The 22,935-nt window shown below is 35.3% G+C and overlaps 1 protein-coding gene across 1 annotated transcript; it reads left to right on the forward strand.

Annotated features, from left to right (window-relative positions):
• The first annotated feature begins 12,316 nt into the window (after positions 1-12,316).
• Positions 12,317-22,092, forward strand: SYT4 (synaptotagmin 4). The gene is made up of 4 exons (XM_005892084.3): positions 12,317-12,586; positions 15,359-16,173; positions 17,803-17,923; positions 19,423-22,092. The coding sequence occupies exons 1-4, from the start codon at positions 12,553-12,555 to the stop codon at positions 19,728-19,730; spliced, it is 1,278 nt and encodes a 425-aa protein (XP_005892146.2). The 5' UTR covers positions 12,317-12,552; the 3' UTR covers positions 19,731-22,092.
• Positions 22,093-22,935: the final 843 nt, after the last annotated feature.

Consider the following 22,935-nt stretch of genomic DNA (forward strand, 5'->3'; position numbering starts at 1 on the left):
GAGCAAACCCGAGTGGATGACCCACATGCAGAGGTGGAAATAAAACCACAATTGAAGCCCAGAGGCACTATGGCCAAGGAAGAAGACCCAAAACTTTCCCACTAGCTATACAAGCTGCAGATTAAATCCACACAGTCAACTTGGCAGATTCTGTGTCTGCAAAATATATAAAAGAACATTGAAAGCTCCCACAAAAGAAAACACGATAGTTCTGATAGCTGTGGACATTGGAGGCAATAACACACAGGAGTAGGACCAGATTAGAATATGAGCTGCCGCCACAGCAAGTCCAGAGACCAGCACAGTGTTGGAGGGCATCCTAGGGAGGTGTGGTGGACTATGACTCCCAGTGAGGGAAAGGACCCTGACAGCAGTGACTCAAGATAAACATTTATTATTCTTATGTTTTAATTTGTTCTGTATTTTCTTTTGGATTTTTTCATTTTTTAAAAATTTTCCTTCCTCCACCCTATTGTAGTTGTCACTTTTATTGGCACTATGAAATCTAATTAAGCTTTTGAGTTTCTTTTTTTAAATCACAATTTGTATTGTTATAAACCTGTGCCCTACATTGGGCTTTTGCAGTTCTGTGGTTTTCCTTTTTTTATTTTCTCATTTTTAATTTTTTAAACCTATTATTATTTTTTCTCCATTTATTCATTTATTTGATTTTCCTACTGTTCTTTTCCCTTGCAGTTAATTTTTAATGTATATAAATCTTCTTTATCTAACTCTGTTTAACTTTGCCTTTCTATTTTTGCTTTCTTTTCTTTCTTTCCTTTCCTGTCAACTTATTTGTTAGTTTTGTTTTCATTACTTTATTCCCCACTTGGCATCTTACTTTAGTTTTGCTTTCCAGTTTGTGCTTTAGTTAGTCTTGTTCTTAACTGGTAGATGTTATTTTTGGTTTCCTTTGCTCACCAGATCAATCCATTGTACTTTATTTTTGTTGGACTGTTTTGATTTTGCTTATGGATGTCTATGTATAAGGATATATTTCATTATTTTAATTATTATTTGCCTAATTTTGTAACTGCCATTTGTCTGGAGTTCATCTTTGGTGTCTCGTTTTTGGGTATGTGTTTAATCTCACTTAGTGCCGTAACAAACCACCTGTGGAATCTTCATTCCTGACCAGAGATCAAGCCCTGAGCCTTTGGAGAGAGAGCACTGACTCAAAGAGCCTAGACTACCAGAGAACTAACCCTAGGGAGTATCAAACAGTGAGAGCTCCCAAAAGGAAACCACTTGAATACAAGACTCATCATCGCCCAACAACCAGTAGCACCCTGTGCAGGATGCTGCATCCAAACAACAAAAAAACACAAAAATACAAACCCAATCATCAACAGACAGGATTACCACCTCACTCAGCCTTGCCCATCAGAGGAAAAATAAAACAAAACTCAGCAAAAATCTCACCCTATACGAAGCTTACATAAACCAGTGGACCAGACATAGGAGGGCAGAAAACAAAAGGAATAAAGAATTCAACCTTAAAGCCTGGGAAAAGGAGGTCTCAAACACAGTAAGTTAAAAAAAAAAAAAAGGAAAGGCAGAGAAATACTACACAAATGAAGGAATAATCTAGAAACACAGAAGTCCACATAAATGAAGTGGAAATAGGCAAACTACCTGAAAAAGAATTCAGAATAATGATAGTAAAGATCAAAACCCTTGAAAACAAAATGTAAGAATCAATTACAAATAGAAGAATTAAAGAATAAACACACAGAGACAACATAATTACTGAATCTAAAAATAGTCTAGAATGAATCAATAGCAGAATATCTGAAGCAGAAGAACGAATCAGTGAGCTGGAAGATAACATGGTGGAAATAACTTCTGAAGAGCAGAATAAAGTAAAAATAATGAAAAGAACTGAGGATAGTCTCAGAGACCTCTGGGACAGTATCAAACACATCAACTTTTGAAGTATAGGGGTCCCAGAAGAAAAAGAAAAAGAAAGCGTATGAGAAACATTTTGAAGAAATTATAGTTGAAAATTTCCCCAACATGGAAAAGGAAATAGTCAATCAAGTTCAAGAGGTGCAAAGAGTCCCATACAGGATAAACCCAAGGAGAAACACGCCAATACACATGCTAGTCAAAAATGACAAGGATTAAACTCAAAGAAAGGATATTAAAAGCAGCAGGGAAAAGCAACAAGTAACATACAAGGGAAACCCCATACATTTAACAACTGATCTTTCAGCAGAAATTCTTCAGGCCAGAAGGGAATGGCAGGATATATTTAAAGTACTGAAAGAGAAAAATCTACAACCAAGATTACTCTACCTGGCAAGGATCTCATTCAAAATTGATGGAGAAATCAAAAGCTTTTCAGACAAGCAAAAGTTAAGAGAATTTGGTACCACCAAACCAGCTTTACAACAAACGTTAAAGGGATTTATATAGTCAGGAAATACAAGAGAAGGAAAAAGGTCTACAAAATCAAATCCCAACCAATTAAGAAAATGGCAATATGAACATATATATCAATAATTACTTTAAAAGTAAACGGATTAAATGCTCAACCCAAAAGACACAGACTGGCTGAATGGATATAAAAATAAGACTCATATATATGCTATCTACAAGAAACCCACGTCAGACCTAAAAACACTTGGGCACTTTAGAAGATGGAAAAAAATATATTCCATACAAATTGAAAGCAAGTGAATCCTGGAGTAGCAATCCTCATATCAGACAAGATAGACCTTAAAATAAAGAATATTACAAGAGACAAGGAAGGACGCTACATAATGATCAAAGGATCAATCCAAGAGGAAGACATGACAATTGTAATCATCTATGCACCCAAGATAGCATCCAACCTCAATACATAAGACAAACACTAACAGACACAAAAGGAGAATTTGACAGTAACACAATAATAGTAGGAGACTTTAACACCCCACTCACACCAATGGACAGACCATTGAAGCAGAAAATTAATAAGGAAACACAAGTCTTAAGTGATACATTAGATGAGATGGATCTCATTGATATATTCAGGACATTCCATCCAATGCAGAAGAATACACCTTCTCAAGTGCCCATGGAACATTCTCCAGGATAGACTACATCTTGCATCACAAATCAAACCTCAGTAAGTTGAAGAAAATTGAAATTGTTATCAAGCATCTTTTCCGACTACAATGCTATGAGACTAGATATGAATTACAAGAAAAAAAAAAACTGTAAAAAATACAAACACAAGGAGGTTAAACAATACGTTTCTAAATAACCAACAGGTTACTGAAAAAATCAACAGGGAAATAAAAAAAAAATCTAGAAACAAATGACAACGAAAACATGGCAACTCAAAACCTATGGGATGCAGCAAAAGAAGTTCTAAGAGGGAAGTTTATAGCAATACAATATTACCTCAAGAAACAAGAAAAACAACAAATATACAACATAACTTTATACTTAAAACAACTGGAAAATGAAGAACAAAAAATTCAAAAATTAGCAGAAGGAAAGAAATCATGAAGACCAGAGCAGAAATAAATGAAAAAGAAAAAATTGTAAAGATTAATAAAACTTAAAGCTGGTTCTTTGAGAAGATAAACAAAATTGACAAAACTTTAGCCAGACTCATTAAGAAAATAAGAGAGAAGAATCAAATCTACAAAATTAGAAGTGAAAAAGGAGAGGTTACAAAAGACAATGCAGAAATACAAAGGATTATAAGAGACTATTATGAACAACTTCATGGCAATAAAACAGATAACCTGGAAGAAATGGGCAGATTCTTAGAATAGTTAAGTCTTCCAAGACTGAACCAGGAAGATCTAGAAATAATGAACAACTCAATTATAAGAATTGAAATTGAAGCTGTGATCAAAAATCTCCCCCAAAGCAGAAGTCCAGGCCCAGATGGCTTCGCAGGAGAATTCTATCAAACAATTAGAGAAGAGCTAATGCCTGTCCTTCTAAAACTCTTCCAAAAAACTGCAGATGAAGGAACACTTCCAAACACATTCTATGAGGCCACCATCACCGTGACACCAAACCCAGACAAACACAACAACAAAAAAATAAAACTACAGGCCAATATAACTGAGGAACATAGATGCAAATATCCTCAACAAAAGTTTAGCAAACAGTATTCAACGACACTTTAAAAAGCTCATACACCATCAAGTTGGGCTTATTCCAAGGATGCAAGGATTCTTCAATATATTCAAATCAATCAATGTGATACACCATATTAACAAATTGAAAGATAAAAACCATATGAGAAACTCAATAGATGCAGAAAAAGCCTTTAAAAAATTCAGCCCCCATTTATGGTTAAAACTCTTCAAAATATGGGCATAGAAGAAACCTACCTCAAATTGTAAAGCCCATATATGATGAGCCTACAGCAAACATTATTCTCAATGGTGGAGAAAATTAAAGCATTCCCCCCAAGATTAGGAGCAAGACAAGGGGGTCCACTTTCACCACCATTATTCAACATAATTTTCGAAGTCCTAGCTACAGCAATCATGGAAGAAAAATAAATAAAAGGAATCTAGATTGGAAAAGAAGTCAAACTCTCATTGTTTGCAGATGACATGATACTGTACATAGCAAACCATACAGATAGTATAAGAAAATTACTAGAGCTAATCAGTGAATTTAGCAAAGTTGCAGAATACAAAATCAATACATAGAAATCACTTGCATTTCTACATATCAAAAATGAAAAATCAGAAAGGGAAATTAAGGAATCAATCACATTCACCAAGAAGAAGAATAAAATATCTAGGAATAAACTTATCTAAGGAGACAATAGAACTGTACATAGAAAATTATAAGACACTGATGAAAGAAATAAAAGAGAACATAAACAGATGGAGAGATATTTCATGTTCCTGGGTAGGAAGAATCAATAGTGTGAAAAATGACTATACTACCAAACACAATCTACAGATTCAACGTGATCCCTGTCAAATTACCAATGAAAAATTTCCACAGAACTAGAACAAAAAATTTCACAATTAATATGGAAATATAAAAGACCCTGAATAGCCAAAGCAGTCTTGAAAAAGAAGAATAGAGCTAGAGGAATCAACCTTCCTGACTTCAGATTATACTACAAAGCTTCAGTCATCAAGACAGTATTCAGTTCAGTTCAGTTCAGTTCAGTTGCTCAGTCATGTCTGACTCTTTGCGACCCCATGAATCGCAGCACGCCAGGCCTCCCTGTCCATCACCAACTCCTGGAGTTCACTCAGACTCATGTCCATCAAGTCAGTGATGCCATCCAGCCATCTCATCCTCTGTCGTCCCCTTCTCCTCCTGCCCCCAATCCCTCCCAGCATCAGAGTCTTTTCCAATGAGTCAACTCTTCACATAAGGTGGCCAAAGTACTGGAGTTTCAGCTTTAGCATCAGTCCTTCCAAAGAAATCCCAGGGCTGATCTCCTTCAGAATGGACTGGTTGGGTCTCCTTGCAGTCCTAGGGACTCTCAAGAGTCTTCTCCAACACCACAGTTCAAAAGCATCAATTCTTCAGCGCTCCGCTTTCTTCACGGTCCAACTCTCACATCCATGCATGACCACTGGAAAAACCATAGCCTTGACTAGATGGACATTTGTTGGCAAAGTAATGTCTCTGCTTTTCAATATGCTATCTAGGTTGGTCATAACTTTTCTTCCAAGGAGTAAGCATCTTTAATTTCATGGCTGCAGTCACCATCTGCAGTGATTTTGGAGCCCCCCAAAATAAAGTCTGACACTGTTTCCACTGTTTCCCCATTTCCCATGAAGTGATGGGACCAGATGCAATGATCTTAGTTTTCAGAATGTTGAGCTTTAAGCCAACTTTTTAACTCTCCTCTTTCACTTTCATCAAGAGGCTTTTTAGTTCCTCTTCACTTTCTGCCATAAGGGAAAGACAGTATAATACTGCACAAAAACAGAAATACAGACCAACTGAACAAGACAGAAAGCCCAGAAATAAACCCATGCATCTATGGGTACCTTATTTTTGACAAAAGAGGCAAGAATAAAGAATGGAGCAAAGATAGCCTCTTCAATAAAATGCTGCTGGGAAAACTGGACAGCTATATGTAAAAGAATGAAATGAGAACACTTCCTAACACCATACACAAAGATAAACTCAAAATGGATTTAAGACCTACATATAAGATCAGAAACTATAAAACTCTTAGAGGAAAAAATAGGTAGAACACTCGATGACATAAATCAAAGTAAGGTCTCCTATGACCCACCTCCTAGAGTAATGGAAGTAAAAACAAAAGTAAAGAAGTAGGACCTGATTACGCTTAAAAGCTTTTGCACAGCAAAGGAAACTATAAGCAAGGTGAGAATAGAACCATCAGAATGGGAGAAAATAATAGCAAATGAGACAACTGACAAAGGATCAGTTTCTTAAATATACACACAGCTCATACAAATAAATACCAGAAAGGAAAAAACCCAATCAAAAAGTGGGAAAAAGACCTAAACAGACATTTCTCCAAAGAAGACATAGAGATAACAAACACATGAAAGGATGCTCAACATCAGTCATTATTAGAGAAATGCAAATCAAAACCACAATGAGTTATCACCTCACAGCAGCCAGAATGGCCATCATCAAAAAGTCTACAAACAAATGCTGGAGAGGGTGTGGAAAAAAGGGAACGCTCTTGCACTGTTGGTGAGGACGTAAGTTGATACAGCCGCTATGGAAGACAGTATGGAGATTCCTTAAAAACTAGAAATAAAACCACCATATGACTCAGCAATCCCACTCCTAAGCATATACTCTGAGGAAACCAAAATTGAAAAAGACACATGTATCCCGTTGTTCATTGCAGCACTATTTACAATGGGTAGAACGTGGAACCAATCTAGATGTCCATCAACAGTTGAATGGATAAAGAAATTTTGGTACATATACACAATGGAATATTACTCAGTCATGAAAAAGAAACACACTTGAGTCAGTTCTAATGAGGTGGATGAACCTAGAGCCTATCATACAGAGTGAAGTAAGTCAGAAAGAGAAAGATAAATATCATATATTAACGCATGTATACTGAATCTAGAAAAATGGTACTGAAGAATTTATTTACAGGGCAGCAATGAAGAAATGGACATAGAGAATAGACTTATGGATTTGGGAGAGAGGAGAGGGTGAGATGTATGGAGAGAGTAACATAGAAACTTATATTACCATATGTAAAATAGAGACCCAATAAGAATTTTCTGTATGTCTCAGGAACCTCAAACAGGGGTTCTGTATCAACCTAGAGGGGTGGGATGGGGAGGGAGATGGGAGGGAGGTTCAAAACGGAGGGGATATATGTATACCTACGGCTGATTCATGTTGAGGTTTGACAGAAAACAACAAAATTCTATAAAGCAATTATACTTCAATTAAAAAATAAATTAATTAAATAAAAAACAAACAAGATCATGGCATCCGGTCCCATCACTTCATGGCAAATAGATAGCGAAACAATGGAAACAGTGACAAACTTTATTTTCTTGAGCTCCCAAATCACTGCAGATGGTGACTGCCGCCATGAAATTGAAATAAGCTTGTTCCTTGGAAAAAAAGCTATGACCAATCTAGACAGCATATTAAAAGCAAAGACATTACTTTGCTGACAAAAATGAAGTCAAGGGAAATGAAAACATTGGTGCCAGGAAGATAATGAATAAACATAAAACTTGTGGAATATTTGGAGGGAGCATTAGTGGAAGGCTTTGGTTTATCTCTTTTGGGAATTGTTGGCATGTAACCAAGGATATGTCAACCTGACTTAAAGGATTTAATTAGAGATAGTGGTATAAAATTTTAAATTAATATGAATGCATGAGTGCTGTTGTCAGAAACTTCGTAGTTAAAAATGAAACTCTCTTAAACAGGAGAGAAGTTGTGGACAGCTCATAGGAGAAGGAAGAATGCAAATCTGAGTATATCATACTGAATCTGCAGTTATGAAGAAGAGGATAGATAAGATGGCATGAAAGGGATAGAGAGTGATGGCTATGGAATAGTGCTGACCAAGCTTGGTAGAAAATACCAAGGAAAATACATAAGATTGTAATTATGATTTTAAAAGTTTCTTCCCAGTTCTAAATGAAGGGCTGTCTATTTCTTCTATAGTCTGTAAGCATCATGAGAGCAACGCTCTTTTCTATCATCTTTACTAGCATAGATTCCCTACCTAGGTAAAACTTAAAAGGTATGACATCTTTAAGAAGGATGCACTGAAAGAAAGAAAAGAAGAGAGTTTATAAGATTTTATTTTGGTTTAAGCTAAACAGTTAGAACTGGACATGGAACAACAAACTGGTTCCAAATAGGAAAAGGAGTATGTCAAGGCTGTATATTGTCACCCTGCTTATTTAACTTATATGCAGAGTACATCATGAGAAACGCTGGGCTGGAGGAAGCACAAGCTGGAATCAAATTGCCGGGAGAAATATCAATAACCTCAGATATGCAGATGACACCAGCCTTATGGCAGAAAGTGAAGAGGAACTAAAAAGCCTCTTGATGAAAGAGGAGAGTTAAAAAGTTGGCTTAAAGCTCAACATTCCGAAAACTAAGATCATGGCATCTGGTCCCATCACTTCATGGGAAATAGTTGGGGAAACAGTGGAAACAGTGTCAGACTTTATTTTTTTGGGCTCCAAAATCACTACAGATGGTGACTGCAGTCATGAAATTAAAAGACACTTACTCCTTGGAAGAAAAGTTATGACCAACCTAGATAGCATATTGAAAAGTAGAGACATTACTTTGCCAACAAATGTCCATCTAGTCAAGGCTATGGTTTTTCCTGTGGTCAAGTATGGATGTGAGAGTTGGACTGTGAAGAAGGCTGAGCGCAGAAGAATTGATGCTTTTGAACTGTTGGAGAAGACTCTTGAGAGTCCCTTAACTGCAAGAAGATACAACCAGTCTATCCTAAAGGAGATCAGTCCTGGGTGTTCATTGGAAGGACTGATGCTGAAGCTGAATCTCCAGTACTTTGGCCACCTCATGTGAAGAGTTGACTTATTGGAAAAGACCCTGATGCTGGGAGGGATTGAGGTCAGGAGGAGAAGGGGACGACAGAGGATGAGATGGCTGGATGGCATCACCTACTCGATGGACATGAGTTTGGGTAAACTGCGGGAGTTGGTGATGGACAAGGAGGCCTGGCGTGCTGCGATTCGTGGGGTAGCAAAGAGTCGGACATGACTGAGCGACTGAAATGAACTGAACTGAATGAGCTTTTCAATCATGAGCTATCAGAGACCAGTTTAAGTTGGCACATAGTAAGTGCTGAAGAGTTTGAAGAAAAACACATATAGAAATGATTTATTTGAAGGAATTTCTGCAATACTAATTGGGAAAGCATTTGTCTTGTAGGATGCTTAACTTGGGTGCGCTTGGAATACAAACCTATCCTGTTAACATTAGAGCTAGTATTCTTAAGAGAATGATGTGAAACATTAAAATAATTATCCATTATCAATTACTTCATTTTACTCTACCTGCAGACTAGTAAAATGCCTTTGTATTATTAATCTGAGTACTATGAAAAATTACTGAATGCTGACAATCATTGAAACATTTTCACAACCTTTTGAAATTTTCTTTTGCTTAGCAGGAATTTCTAAACACATCTACCAATAATATTTTTAAGGAAAGGAATGGAAAAATATAGACTTATTTATATAATTAATAAACCATACAAAGTTTGTAAATTAATCTAAAATAAAAAAGTAGATAAAGTGAACTAAAAATCTTATAATCATTTAATTATTTATCTTTAAAATCAACTAGATTTCTTAAAACCAAATTGAATTCAAATGTTTTATTCACTGCTTATCAAAGTATATATACATGCATGCTAAATTGCTTTAGTCATGTCCAATTTTTTTTTGACCCTATGAACTGTAGCCTGCCAGGCTCCTCTGTCCATGAGATTTTCCAGGCAAGAACACTGGAGTGGGTTGCTATTTCCTTCTCCAGAGCATCTTCCTGACCCAGGGACCAAACCTGTGTCTCTTATGTCTCCTGCATTGGCAGGCAGATTCTTTACCACTAGAGCCACCTGGGAAGCCCCATATATACATATCCGTATACATATTCATAATCAGAAATAAGGTAGGGTAAACACTGAAGCACTTTATCAGTCAAAGAATCACTCTGAAGTAAACAATGCCACTTGTACAGATAGGTTTGCCTTACTCAGGGCAGCGACTTACTTGAGACTGTGTGTTTTGGGTAGCAATTAGGTGGTTACCTAGCAACAGCCCCTCCTTTCAAATCAATGCTGCAAGAATGGTATTGTTTATGTCAGAGAATTGATTACTTGTTTGCTGGATATAAAGAGAACAATGTAATATGGTGGTAAGGTGTGAATCTTAATCATAAGAAACTTACAGGGTTTCCTCTAAATTGGTTCAGCTTCCACTCCTCATCTGATGATACTGGAAATTTGTTTGAAGAGATTAGATAATGGTTAATATGCTGCTTATCAAATGAAAATGAAGAAAACATCTGATATTTAGTTAATAACATTGATTTTCAGTTTGCTTTTAAAGCAAACAATGAAAGAGTTACTACATTCACAATAGCATTAGCTCTGGGCAAGATGTAATTTTATCACATTGTGTCCTCAGAAATGAGACAACCCAGGGTAGGGTGGGGTTCTGTTTAAAGAGAGCTCTGGGGTCATTTAAGGAGAGTTTGAACAATCTAGACAGGTTTTAGATGGTAGCATTTTACCACCAGAAGGTAAAATTACAGAGATATTAACTTGCGGCCAACATATACATAAAGTACTCATGTTTACAAGTGAGTATAACCATTTGGTATTAATAACTTAGATAGAAAACATATTTTAATAAACCTCATACCATAAATGTATCACAAATAAATGCCACTCTTTCATCTATCTAATGGATATTTATTCATAGGGACAATCTCACCAGTTGCATGCAAAGTCAAGGAAGCAAGTAATCTAAATGAAATGGAACAATAAGGCCAGAAAACACAGACTTTGATAATGGAAAAATTGAATACAGTAAATTAGCTTGTATGTTTTCATAGGAAGAAGATATAAAGTAAAGAAAAAAATCTGTTAGGAGAATGTTAAAATGCCAAGTATGTGGGCGTGAGTAGAAAAGGAAAGAAGAGGGACTTAGGTTTATAAAATTTTCCATGATGCAAAAGTACTGAGCCAATTTCTCCCCAGACACAGTCCTGACGTTCAGAGCCAGCTGCTTGCCAGTACGCAGCAACCTGTCATGTTACAGTAGCTTTCTGAGACTCACCCGATACTCATTCCTCCCCCATCCCACAGCACACTGAATGTCATTTTCTCACTGAGTCCCAGAGCAGAGAAATTCCTTGTGGAGCAATAATTGACAGTTGAAGTTACAGCCTGAGTTCTCTTCTTTGGAAAATTGTTAACATTTGCTTTAAAAAGGCACAGTCTTCAGATTAAAATTAATCAGAATCTAACAACATATTTTCCCAGTTCCTCAACTCTGGGGATATCAGTAGTTTAGAAAAGTAATATGTTTTCCTTTGAAAATAACCGATAATTATTGTTGTCATTTTAGATTGTGATGTTATTCTTGTAGCTATTTTGAATAAACCTGTTAGAAGTCAGGGATTTTAACCAGAAATATCCTTTCCAAAACAATCTCAATACATGCAAAAGTCATAACAGAGTGAGTCTGAATACAGAAGAGATTATTCCCATATGTTCCTAAGTAATTTAGCTGGTCAAAAGTCAAATATTAAAGGAAGAGAGCTGAGAGAAAGATTGAGCAACAGAATCATCAAAATGTTTAGACTAATAATTTATTAGAAAATAAGTGATAATGATAGGAAAATTTATTCCAAATGAATCAATATGCAGTAAATTTTCTAATACAGGTGTAATATATCAAAAAAAATTTAAATAGCAAGAAAGTATAGATTTTCATTTTATAAGGGATCATTTATGTAGAAATTTATCTCCTTACTCTTCCCTCAAATCGCTTCTGTAAATTATATTATTCTGATAACACAGACATATTTTTTCACTGATCTAGATGATCAGGAGATTTTTACGTTAGGAATTGACATTGATGAGTTTCAGGACTCATCTCTATGTGTCTCTGAGCCCCCACAGAACAGCAAACTAATCTCCAGTAGTCCAACAGTTAAAATAATTGATGAAGTGTGTGTTGAAATCCCGGGAGAGAAGGGAGGAAGAAAGAATGAAGGGGCAGAGGAGTGGCTTGGAGAGAGGAGGGGAGGTGCTGATTTCACCCTGTAGCGTCAGGATTGCGTCAATTCGTGTTTCAGCCACGTCTAGAGTCTCGGAGACAAGCTTCTCTAACGAGCCAAAACAGGAACAGGGCTGGAAAATCACTGTGTGAGGGCGAGTGGACCTCTCTCGCTGCCTCTTCCCCACTCCCGGCTTAGGTCCCCTGAGCTTTGCACTGTTGTTTCCAGCGCTAGGAAAAGCCCCCGTCCCCTCAGATCGAGGCAAGTGAACCAAGCCAGAGGGTTTCCGTTCAGCACCTCGGACAGAATACGCAACAAAAAATGGCTCCGATCTCTACCAGCCGGGAAGAATTTGGTAAGCAAGTTACTCAACTTACAACTGCGATTGTTCCTTAAATACGCTGGTGTGTGTGTGTGTGTGTGTGTATGTGTTTCCGTGGGATGTTGATAATAGATTCCCCAGGTAAACTGAAAGCAACATGAGAACTGTAAAACGGCAATAGTGGCTTACCTCTGTGGTTTCTCTCTTGATTATTTTTCTCCTTAAAATTGCTTTATGCTAGCGCGATTTTACATCCAAGAATTCCTAGTTATCCAGGTATCCCTGTAAATTGCAGCACGTGCTAAGTAAAGAAAAGAGATCTGTTTGCTTGCTGGTTTCATTAATTCTGTAGGTGATTTTTATTTGCATGAAAACCTGTATTTAACTAATTAGGGGAAGTCAAATGGTTCTGTGATTACAAAGGGTTTGATCTCAATATAAAATAACTTGACTAATAGGGCATTTAGAATGTATGTTTTATTGCAGAATGTACCATAAGGTATTTTTTCTCTGCTGTTTTTCTTGTATACTTGAAATATGCTGCTAGTGAAAGACAGAACCCTACGATGCTAGGGTTAAATAGAGTATTCAAAATTAATTAGCTGAGCCCATTCTATTTCACAGGTAACCAGAGGCCAGAGAAATAAGGGAAAATTTGCAGGTCTGTTAGCTAAAAACTACTGGGAACTATACTTAAGACTTATATTTTCCCATTCAGTTTCCCTTTTCCTATATCTGTGCTTAACACCCTTACTCTCCTTCTCTGTTTTAGTGAAAAAAGAAGAAAAGAAAATATCAGAGATATTTCTTCAAATAGAAAAGTGTTATTTTAGGTTTCATTATATTCCAAAGGCAATATTTTGCTTTACATATATTCAGAAATATCAGGAAATTTATAGAAGTTTGTTATGAGACTGAGTGAAATGACAGATCTTTGCTTTCAAAAGTTTAGGGTCTTATTATTAGAGAATACATGGGGAGTAGATGAATCTTTGTATATTAAATATTTTGCCTTTTGACATTAATATTAAATGAGACAATATGTGATATATTCAGGACGGAATTTCTTTCACAGCTATCCATTTGACTGATTGAGTTTATATTGTTGTAATATGAGATGTATTCCCAGTTTCTGATTGAAAATTAGAAATATTTGAATACTGAGGAATTTTCAGATGCTGTGCTAGTTAAAAATATGTTCTGGTATGGGTCATAAGTCTATTTAGAAAAAAAAATTCTATTCCTTTTTAAAAATTTTTTCTTTCTTCATTGTTTAAAGAATAAAGAATAGTTTGCTTTTGCTCCTTAGACTTGGATGATTAGAAAGTCCAGAAGTGTTTTGTTTGTATGTTTGTTTTTTCTCCCCACAAAGACTTAAACAGAAGGTAAAACTGAAAAGCTGATAGTAAGTTTAGCTAATGATCTTTAGGTCTCACCTCATTTTCTTTCTGTAGCATCCACTGGTTTTTCTATCTCGTGAATTCAAAGTATATTTTTCATCTCTACACAATTCAGTTTATTGATATAATTAAACTACAGAGTATTTTTCATTAATGTGTTTCCTGTTTTATCTTCTTTGGTATCTTTGCTGTTGTCATTTCCTAATTATATATTATTTGAGTTCAGTTTTGTGATTATGAAATAGAAGTTTGAGGGATTGAGGAGCAGAAAAACAAAAGACTATTCTTTCAGGGATTAGTTAAGCAAGCCTTAACCTTTTCCTGACTGGGACTTTTAACTTTATTATTCACTACTTGGGATGAAAAAATAGAATGCAATGGAGCCAAAAGCAGATATTATTACATTAGTTATATTAATTTTGATCATATTAAACATTGACTCAATTCACTGTATCCGTATATAGTAACACTGCTTTTACTTACACAGTGATATTAATCATTTGTTGGAGAATACGCTTACATATGGAACATGATAGGCTTCATGAATAATCAATGTTACATAATGTCAGTAGTTAATGTGCCCTCATTCAAGGAATGAATGCCAATTTCAATTTGATCACCATTTGCCATGTGGAAATGTGCTAGGAAAAAAATCAGTTATGGATAAAATTGAACTCTAAATTATCTCTACCCACTCTTTTCATTACATTTTAAGGGATGATGATTCATCTATAACCATTCTTTGAGTTTTATCCTATCTAGATAATCAATTTGTAATTTGGATAATTCAGTATTTATTTGAAGAATTTGGGGTAAGTATACAAGTTTGTAGTCTTACAAGTTGTATAATATTAATATTCTGTTGTTCACCTTTTTGTTCTTTTCCCCCTAATATGTGTACATTTCTTTCACTGTAATTTGGATAGAAATTATTAATGTTTGTGATAATTGCAGATAATGTTCCATCATTTCTCTCAGCATTTGAAGAATGTGGCTTAGAATTACATAGTAAGAACTGATGCTTCTGGAAAGCCTCAAAATATCAATGAAAATATTATGAGTACTGATTCATGTATTTGACTCTATTTGTCTCATGTTAAATGTGAAAACAAAGGTAGGTCATGATCATTTAGTATTCCCCCATCCTTAGCCTCAACCAAGTTTCATCCTTTCATTTTATTTATGAAAATTACTACAAGGAAGGATTTTCTGTTTATTCTCTATGTGGCACATCTGAGTTTTTTCCTGAAAGTTATATGAAATAGGCACATAATTCACCCAGAACAGTTGGAAAGCAATTCAATCTGTGCAACATACAGCAATTGCCAGCTTTAGGATGCTTTTCAAATAGGGTGTTTCCAACTCTGCTCCTTTAATGCATGTTATCGGTCATTTGATTTTTCAGATGAAATTCCCACAGTGGTGGGGATCTTCAGTGCGTTTGGCCTGGTCTTCACAGTCTCTCTGTTTGCGTGGATATGCTGTCAGAGAAAGTCATCCAAGCCTAGCAAGACTCCTCCGTATAAGTTTGTGCATGTGCTAAAGGGAGTTGACATTTACCCTGAAAGCCTGGACAGCAAAAAGAAGTTTGGAGCCAATGAGAAAAATGAAGTAAAGAATAAATCAGCGGTGCCAAAGAATTCATTGCATCTTGATCTTGAGAAGAGAGATCTAAATGGCAATTTTCCCAAAACAAATTTCAAAGCTGGCAGTTCTTCTGACCTGGAGAGCGTGACCCCAAAACTCTCTTCAGAAGGGGGAAAAGAGGTAGTTTCCCCCGATAGCTTAAAGTCCAGCACTTCTCTTACTTCAGATGAGAAACAGGAGAAACTGGGAACCCTCTTCTTCTCCTTAGAGTACAACTTTGAGAAGAAAGCATTTGTGGTAAATATTAAGGAAGCCCGTGGCTTGCCAGCCATGGACGACCAGTCAATGACCTCTGACCCATACATCAAAATGATGATTCTTCCAGAGAAGAAGCATAAAGTAAAAACCAGAGTTCTGAGAAAGACCTTGGACCCGGCTTTCGATGAGACCTTCACATTCTATGGGATACCCTACACCCAGATCCAGGAGCTGGCCTTGCACTTCACAGTCTTGAGTTTTGACAGGTTTTCAAGAGATGATGTCATTGGAGAAGTCCTGATTCCTCTGGCAGGAATTGAATTAACTAATGGAGAAATGTTAATGAACAGAGAGATTACCAAGAGAAATGTTAGGGTAATTAATTTTTAGTCTTTAAACATATTTATAAATAATCTTTTCTGTATCAAAAGGATTTTTATTAAAATGATGTCTTGTACATATCATCTTTGCCAAGTTTAACTAGTATTGATCATAATCAAATGGGAGCAGGGAGACAGATAGATGAAAGAAAATTTAACCCACTACTGAATGCTTAAAATATATCAATGATATAAAATAAATAGGGACACTTTATAGATTTATTTAATATTTATATAACTTTAATGAATTTCTATCACAAGTATTTTGACTAAGACTGCCACTAAAATGCAGACAAATATTTCTTACTCATTGCAAGTTAAAAAATATGTATCAATGTTAGCATAATTGAAATTGAAAATTAAATCAATTTATCCTGAGTATTTGAAGTTGTATTGACTTTTTCATAGAATTGCTTCTTGAGGAAGAGGTACATCATTATATTGAATTATATTCACCCTTGTGTTGTATAACAGGAGTTACTCTGCTTTTGTAGTTACACTACTTTTGTAGTTCTAGAATTATTAGAAAATGATAAGACATCAATTAATCAAATTTAGTTGTATTTTTCCCTTAAATATGGAACTGACTCGATTCCAGCTGTGGTATTCTATAGAATACCATCAAGTTTGTTTTGACCACATCCTCACCTTTGTCTGTTCAAGTTAATGACAGTCAATATATAGAATTATTAAGTAGTTTGATACACCAGGCTGCTTAGTAGCACAATGGGAATAAAGATTTGTTTCCTATTCTTTTTCTTGGAGTGCTCATTCACACAGTTACCCCATAGTAGCTTTTTTTAATAAATATGTATTGCAGTTTTAGGAGCTCTAGTCAGCCATCATTCTTAGCTATAATCAAACTCCAAGTTACTTTTTGTTACTTTCAGTTAGAAATTGTACTTTGAGTTCTTGGTCATCTTATCTAATGTTAAAGTAAAAACAAGATCTAAATCTTATGTAAAAAATAAATTCTATGATACTATTCAAAGACAAAGCATGAAAAATTCCGAGTCAATTCTCTCCAATATTTAGCTCATTCCTTGGATTAAAGAAGGATTTGGGGTAGGGTTGGGGAAGAGAGTTCTAACTCCATTAGCCCTCGGGGCCAAGAGAACTGTGGGTGTCAGATTAAATTTCAGGTTTTCTGAATTCAAATTTTAATAATGTCTGTTCTAAAGGATTTGAAATAAAATCAAACTGAACATGAATCAATTGCCCATATACAGATATATTAAAATAATTAGATAATATTCATTACCATTAACAACTTAATTAAAGTGGAGAGTTAATTAAAAAGCAAAAAATTAAAAATACCTCTCTGTAAGCTATATTCTAAATATCCCCCTTAAAAACGTTTCTAGTGATGAGTGTGGCTAACTCATGAATTTTGACATTCTGCAGTACCCCAAAAGTCCACAAGATGGCAGATAGTTGTTCTTAGGAGGCGATGGCACTGCGTACATATTTTAGTTACTCTGATTCTTTAGCACATTAAAGTAAACTAAGGAATTGTACATTTAAATAACAGTGCTATTATACCACTTCAAATGTTGACAAAAGTATATATTTCAAAACTAAAGAATACTAAAAACATTTTTATATCTTACCTCTTTTTGTTTAGAAATCTTCAGGACGGGGTGAGTTATTGATCTCTCTCTGCTATCAGTCCACCACAAATACTCTTACTGTGGTTGTTTTAAAAGCTCGGCACCTGCCTAAATCTGATGTGTCTGGACTTTCAGGTAAGAATACTTTGAAAAACATAGGCTCAATGAAAAATGAGCTATATATTGGGGAAAACAGTTAACAACACTGGCCTATGATTTTTATTTACCCTTTATTCACAATTACAAATGATGTGATCGTTCTTCTGTTTCTCATTTTATGGAATAAAAGTGTGAGTCAATGCCATTAACAAAAAGAAGAAAACTAAGTAGTTCTAAAATACAAGACTCAGTTTGTATGTGATAGATGTCTGATTGAATAAAGTTGAAACATAAGGCAAAAAAAAATAAGCTATTAAGGAAAAGTTCTTAATTTTAATATTTTAAATGAGCCTGCTTAACCTTACACTTCTATTATTTTTATCTTTCCTTCAATTCACTATGTATCTACTGTCTGTTTTAAGAATTAGCTTTTAGTTTTGTGACTAGCTTTCACACACACAAAAAACTTTGCTATATGAGAAAGAACATGTGACCTATGGGTTAAAATGATCTGAGTTCAAACCCTAACTCTTCTGTTTCTTAGCACAGTAATCTTGGTTATGTTTCTTAAACTCTATACAAATTGGACATAATAGTACTTACCTTGAAGGGGATTGTAAAGACTGGATATATACATATATGTGTATATATATATATATATTTTATTTATATATATATATATTCATTCATATATATGTATTTATTCATATATATAATGAAATATATATATTTCATTCAATATCACCTAGAGCTATTATTAGTTATAACTTTATAATTAAGTAATGGAAGCTGAAAACATGATCTTAAAGATATAGGTTAGGAAGCTAAAATGAACTCATGCAACCAGAATAGGGCAAAATAATGTAATTAAATATTTGACAAAGTAGCATTATCTTAAAATCCACAGGATACATGTGACACAAGGAATATAAATACAGGGTAACAGGAAACAAACACAGCAGGTGATTAAAGGACCACAGAAAAATTAAAATTGAAAAGGCATTGCCATTGTGAACTCTAAACGCCCATTGCCCCATCCAAAGGAGAAAGCAGAGAGGTAGAGAGACTTAACCAAAGTCAGACAACTGAGTAAGGTTCAGTTCAGTTCAGTTCAGTCGCTCAGTCATGTCCGATTCTTTACAACCACATGAATTGCAGCATGCCAGGCCTCCCTGTCCATCATCAGTAAGGTTAGATGCTGTGTAATGTTTTTTCCTTCTATTCCGTTCTTGCAAATGAGTTATTAGTAATCAGAATGTGTTAGAACATTCTCTTTCCTTCCCCTTTATGTCATCTCTTCATCCGGCCATTACAGTTCTTTCCTATCCTCTGTTATCTCTCATGTTTTGCATTCTTATTTTCAACTTGTTGACAAAAGAGAAGCCAAGCTTCATCCATATTTTCACTTCATTCTGACTCATTTTCATTATAATCACATTTTGCCAGTATGCAGTAATATCTAAGGGCACTATTATCTTGAGATCAGAGTTCCTGCCATGTTCTGCCAGTACATTATCTATTGTGTATCATTGCAGATCCCTATGTCAAAGTGAACCTGTACCATGCCAAAAAGAGAATCTCTAAAAAGAAGACGCATGTGAAGAAATGCACCCCCAATGCAGTGTTCAATGAACTCTTTGTCTTTGACATTCCTTGTGAGGGTCTAGAAGAGATAAGTGTTGAATTTCTGGTTTTGGATTCTGAAAGAGGATCCCGAAATGAGGTGATTGGGCGGTTGGTCCTGGGAGCAGCAGCAGAAGGAGCTGGTGGAGAGCACTGGAAGGAGATCTGTGACTATCCCAGGAGGCAAATCGCCAAGTGGCACGCACTCTGTGATGGTTAGCACCCTAGCTGTGATGAATTGGAACTTAACGATTTTTACTAGGCAAGGAGAAATTTTCCTTTTTTTCCCCTGACACGTGAGTGCAAACTTTTTGTTGTTGTTGTTAGAAATGGATTGAATTAGCAGAAAGTAACTGTAAATGTGTATCATGATCATTTCCTCTTTATTAGAGAATCTGGATAAATTTTCATAAGATATTCAATTTCCCCTGCAGGTTACCAGTGATATAAATAAAAAAGTACTTGAGCATTTTAGGAATACTGCTCTGTAGTCTCAAATTATGGATGTGGTGATGATCTCATTGAACCACATCACTAAAAATCAATGTGATTATCAGGATTTAGAAATGAAAAGCATGCCTTCTCTTATGAAAATTCACCCATTGTTTATCAAGTGGAGAAATAAATTTTTCTTTAAACCCAAAGATATTAAAGAAATGTTCTAGATTGCTTTATTAATTATTGATATGTAATTTACAAATAGCTTTCCTGATTATAAAAGTATATGATTATTGTTCTTTGGTCTGTAATAATTTGACACAACTTTATCATAAGAGAGGTAACTTGGGTTTGTTGAGGGAAAAAAAAAAAAAGCAGTGAACAAAATGAGAAATCATTTTATTAAAGGGCTGAGTTGAGGACACTGTAGCCAAAATAGGATTTCCTCCCTCTGTGATTACATGTGAGTCAGATGTAAAATATAATCTCACATAACACTCATGGCCTTGCATTATTCTCTTCTTGTGACAAGACTCAATGTGGCCTAAGAAAGCCCTATATATTTTTGTGAAGTTGTTGAGTTGGCTAATGAGTAAAGAAATACACTTCAGCTACAAATCCAGTTAGAAATGCAGTTTTCTTAGAGGAAATACGTATAGTTTCTAAGGGTACATTCAAGTGTATCCCTTGAACACAGAGAGGTCATGGGTGACTGAGTCTTCATTTGCTTGCTCTCTCCCAGAGAGGACTAAGTTACTATTTCAAAAGAAATGAAGACAAAAAGTCAAAAAGTTTCAGTCATTGCTAGTTAGAAAATTTTACTTTAACCAACAAATTATAGAAAATTGTCATACGGCAAGCCTAATATACTTAACATATGTTCATACATAACAAATGTATGCTGCCAAATTAACACAGCAAAGTACGTTTCACTATCTTTTCTAGGCTAATTTGTCTTGAGCTCTTGTCTGTGGACCAGTTTATAAACTTGTATCTTGTACTGCTTTCCAGTACCAGGGCTCTGTGATTACTTGGAAAGAATTTACTTGAGGTAATGTCACTGTATTTGAGTGTTTAGAAAAGTAAGAGTGAAACTCAGGTACAGTTGAATTTTAAATATGCAAGTTAGAAATGAAGTCTACTGAAAAATTTACATTTTGAGTCAGGTTTTGTGTCAGTGCTCTAGCAGTTTTTGAGAATGTGTTTGATATCGCAGTGTTTGTAAAATCTATGACAGTACATTTTCCAAACAACATATACATACCTTTAATGATTATGCTGAAAGTAGGAAATGTTTTTTACACTCTGTATACAAAAATTGAAATCAACCCCTCTTTTGTGCTTTAAGATGATTTTGGAATTAAACGAGATTATTCTCCAATCATTGTTTTCATGCCATCACAAAGTCATGTCACAGCATCTTGGTCCACTCAGCATTTCTGTGAAATGAATTGTAGTCAGTATATGGTTTGAGTAAATCCTATGGCCTTTTTATGTTTGTATATTTGGTATCATGGGCCAAGAAATATAATATATTTTGAAGCCCTGAAACATTAAAAAATGTAAATCCTAAGTATCCTTCACAGTTGCCAGAGGTTAATGGTGGTACCAAGCAAAGTATGGTCATTGGAGGAGGGACAATAAAGCCAATGGAAAATAATTACAAAATGACATTAACTAACTTGTAAATAGTTTTTAGTTTTTTTTTTAATTTAAAGTGTTTTTCACTGTGAAAAGTCAAGTAAAACTATTTGCAGTTACTGTTAAGTAAAGAGAAGAAAAACTAGAACAGAATTGAAGCAGGCAGAGGCACAGTGATCGCATTATCTTCTGAAAATTCTGTTTTATATGGTATTACAATATCAGTGTGATCTTGAATTCTGTTACAAATTCTGCACTGTATTAAACATATAAATTAATTGTTTGTCTTATTAGCCAATCTAACCACTCTAGTGGGGAGATGTCCATGTTTGAAGAACTGTGTAACTTAGTAACTGATTTGTTCTGATGCTGTAACTTAATCGAAGTGGTTTGGAAGGAAGCATGGTGTATGAGATGGTGTCTGTGCTTTTGTGCCAGCTCTGTATGATGTTTGTAAGATCATGTTTATAAAACATGAATAAATGGCTGCTTTTGCCCAACACATTTCAACTCAAACTTTTCTGTCAGTGGATTCTCTTCTTTCTTTCTAAGTTCTCAAGTTTCCCTAACAGGTCATCTGGCACAGATTAAGGAACATAATGACTTGGCACCAGGATCTCCACATATCTTGCTGTATTTTGGTTAATCTTCATAAAACTCATTCAGAACAGATACCATTATCTATCTACAGGAGAAAACCTTGAAGCTAAAGGAGCTTTGGCAGTTGACTCAAGTTCAAATGGATGGTATGTGAAAAGATTTCCTCATATCCTTCACTCTTCTCGCTATGGCAGGCCAATCTCCTCCAGGAATCCTCATAAACTGGCTCTGTTATATCCTTAAAATGGTTCATGCCCACATTCGTTAACTATTTCTTTATGTATTTTGTTCCCTTCATCATTTTCTATCACAATTTTTAAATTTAATCTTCCTTTTACTGTCTTTTATGATTTTATTTCTCACTTTAGTCTCTTTCATTACCTGTTTTGTTTTGGGGCTTCCCAAGTGGTACTCTTTACCACTTCCCAGGTGGTAAAGAATCTGCTTGCTAATGCAGGAGACATAAGTGACTTGGATTTGATCCCTGGGTCTGGAAGTTCCCCTGCAAGAGGGCATAGCAACCCACTCCAGTATTCTTGCCTGGAAAGTCCTGGGTGGCTATAGTCCATATGGTTGCATAGAGTAGGACATGACGAAGTGACTTAGCACACATTTTATATTACTATCTTTTACTTGCTTTTTAATTTTTCCTACATCTTTTCATTGGATAGATTTATTTAGTAAAATGGTATTGAAATGGAAGTCTTTATCTCTTCCAAAGAAAGGTAAGAAAAAACCTGAGGACA

This window comes from Bos mutus, chromosome 24 (genome assembly GCF_027580195.1).
Source record: "Bos mutus isolate GX-2022 chromosome 24, NWIPB_WYAK_1.1, whole genome shotgun sequence".
Classification (NCBI taxonomy): domain Eukaryota; kingdom Metazoa; phylum Chordata; class Mammalia; order Artiodactyla; family Bovidae; genus Bos; species Bos mutus.